Source organism: Electrophorus electricus, chromosome 1, assembly GCF_013358815.1.
Source record: "Electrophorus electricus isolate fEleEle1 chromosome 1, fEleEle1.pri, whole genome shotgun sequence".
Taxonomy (NCBI): Eukaryota; Metazoa; Chordata; class Actinopteri; order Gymnotiformes; family Gymnotidae; genus Electrophorus; species Electrophorus electricus.
The window spans coordinates 12,044,768-12,047,267 of record NC_049535.1 but is presented as its reverse complement, the minus strand read 5'-3'; the positions used below and the strand labels follow the sequence as shown (position 1 = coordinate 12,047,267).

Sequence of the window (2,500 nt, the reverse complement as noted above, 5' to 3'; positions counted from 1 at the left end):
TCAGACAAAGAAGAGGGCAAGAGGAAGAAGAGCAAATCCAAGGTAAATGATGAAGATCCGTCTCATATGCAAAGTGTGTGTGTGTGTGTGTGTGTTAATAGAGCTCTTTTATGTGGTCAGTTGAGCATGTAATGTCCTGCCGTCGCCTGTAGGTGGATTGCTGTGGCTTCCCTCTCAGTATCTTCTTCATAGTGGTGAATGAGTTCTGTGAGCGCTTTTCCTACTATGGCATGAAAGGTGAGTTTGGGTACATGTACACACTCACATACGCACCTTAAAACCTGCACACACACACACACACACACACACACACACACACACACACCTCCTCACATGCCAGTTCCGATGACACCATCCGCGCTCCTCCCTTCACCCATTTCTCCATCCTGCTGCTCTCATGCATCCTATTCTCTTCCCCAATCCCCTCAGCCGTGCTCGTGCTATACTTTCGCTACTTCCTACAATGGGATGATGACCTGGCCACCACCATCTACCACACCTTTGTGGCCCTGTGTTACCTGACGCCCATCCTGGGGGCCATCGTGGCTGACTCCTGGCTGGGGAAGTTCAAGTGAGTGATGCAGGCAGCAGGCGCAGGCGGACGGGGGTCGTGGACGCCTGCCCGTGTCTCTGTGTTTCACGCTCGAAACACGTTTTTGGACCCGCACAGCAAACCTAAAAACGTTCGTGTTTTGAGCTTGACAACGTGGATGTAGTCAGAGACCATATGACCATATTCTCTCTTAAGGATTGAAGTGTGATGAAGTCTGTTAATATTTTGTTTCTCTCTCTCTCCCCCCCCCCCTCTCTCTCTCTTTCCCCCTCTCTTCTGGTCTCTCTACCCCTCACTCCCCACAGGACTATAGTGTATCTGTCCGTTGTGTACACTATAGGACAGGCCATTCTGGCAGTTAGTGCCATCCATGACATTACAGACTTGGATCACAATGGCAAGCCTGATAGCATGGCTTTCCACGTGTGAGTTACTCCATCATAGACACAACCACACACACACCCGCACACCCAGTTTTAAGCCCCTGTTATAAATAATTAACTTGGACCCATATTGCCTAAGTACGTCCATTACAAGCACACACAAGAGCCAGTAAAGCCTAGTGTAAACACATTCGGTATAGGAGGACATCACAGTGTTGTCAGGAAGCACGATGCTCTGGTGTGCAGGTCCTGTTATAATGAGGTGCTGCATGATTGAATGATGGTGCACAGATGTAGCCATTTTATCACAAATGTGATTGTGCACGTCACTCGCAGCTATAATGAAGTCTGAATCTGTGATGTTTCCACTGCAGGGCTCTTTCTATGGTGGGTCTGTCCCTCATCGCCCTGGGGACAGGCGGGATTAAACCCTGCGTGTCTGCCTTTGGGGGAGACCAGTTTGAGGACCAACAGGTCTGTAACACAGGCACACACAGACACACACACACACACACACACACATACACACTGAACTCAAACCAAATCTCCCTTTCAAACATCTTGTCTTCTGATTTTCACAATAAATAAATGTGCAAATAATGGAAATGTTGAAATAAGATGCAACTTCTGAAGGTCAGCAGAAGTGCTTGTTCCTCTGTGCCCCTAGAATACAGCAGAGCTGGCATTTCTAGAGCTCAAAGTCCACAAACACACACACACACACACAAAGATAACACACGCAGATGATTGCTGATGATAATTATTTGCGTATTACTAGTAGTTATTGTCTAATCCACGTGTTATGTCAAGCACACAGGGCAAAATTCAGCCATAAATCAATAAGGTCATAAAAAAGCAGTCAACATCTGTGAATCTGAGAACATGGTGTGTTTTTAAATGAGTGGGATGTGGCTACGTGTCATTTTATTGTGTTTATGCAGGAGAAGCAGAGAAGCACCTTCTTCTCCATCTTCTATATCTCTATCAACGCCGGCAGCCTGCTCTCCACCCTCATCACACCTATTCTCCGAGGTGTGTGTGTGTATGTGTGTTTCAGAATGAGAATAGACATTTTTGCTGCAGGTATCACAAGAGGCCAGAATGTTTCCTGTGTGTTTAGTGTTGCTTTTCTGTCCCACAGCTCAGGAGTGCGGTATTAACTCCCAGCAGAAGTGTTATCCCCTGGCGTTCGGCGTGCCTGCTGTGTTAATGGCAGTAGCCCTGGGTACGTGGAGTGCTGTTGTTCGTATTGTCCGCTATTCCTCCTATGGCCACAGGGTGGCAGCAGAGGCCAGTTTTAACCCGTGCATCTCCGTTACAGTTGTGTTCATCATGGGCAGCAACATGTACACTAAAGCCGCCCCAAAAGGCAACATCATGCTGGAAGTGTGCAGGTGCATCGGAGTAAGTGTCCCTTCACTCAGTCCTTCAGCAGCCGGTAAGAACGAGCCAGCAGCGTGGTTTTACATGACTTGGAGGCGTGTGGGGGGGGCCCAGCAGACACCTGGTCGCGCCGTGAGGCAGAAGGTGTCGTGGGGTTTGCAGTAAAGCGTCTTCTCTCTGT

General features: G+C 48.4%; 1 protein-coding gene across 1 annotated transcript in view; it reads left to right on the top strand.

Moving 5' to 3' along the window:
- The window catches only part of slc15a1b (solute carrier family 15 member 1b), a 12,865-nt gene that overhangs the window by 3,503 nt on the left and 6,862 nt on the right, over window positions 1-2,500 (top strand). The window contains exons 3-10 of the mRNA XM_035526777.1: window positions 1-42; window positions 153-237; window positions 430-571; window positions 859-978; window positions 1,311-1,410; window positions 1,878-1,968; window positions 2,078-2,161; window positions 2,258-2,340. The exon at window positions 1-42 is cut by the window's left edge and continues 30 nt beyond it. Coding sequence (XP_035382670.1) covers window positions 1-42; window positions 153-237; window positions 430-571; window positions 859-978; window positions 1,311-1,410; window positions 1,878-1,968; window positions 2,078-2,161; window positions 2,258-2,340 — 747 coding nt within the window. The remainder of the gene's footprint in view (window positions 43-152; window positions 238-429; window positions 572-858; window positions 979-1,310; window positions 1,411-1,877; window positions 1,969-2,077; window positions 2,162-2,257; window positions 2,341-2,500) is intronic.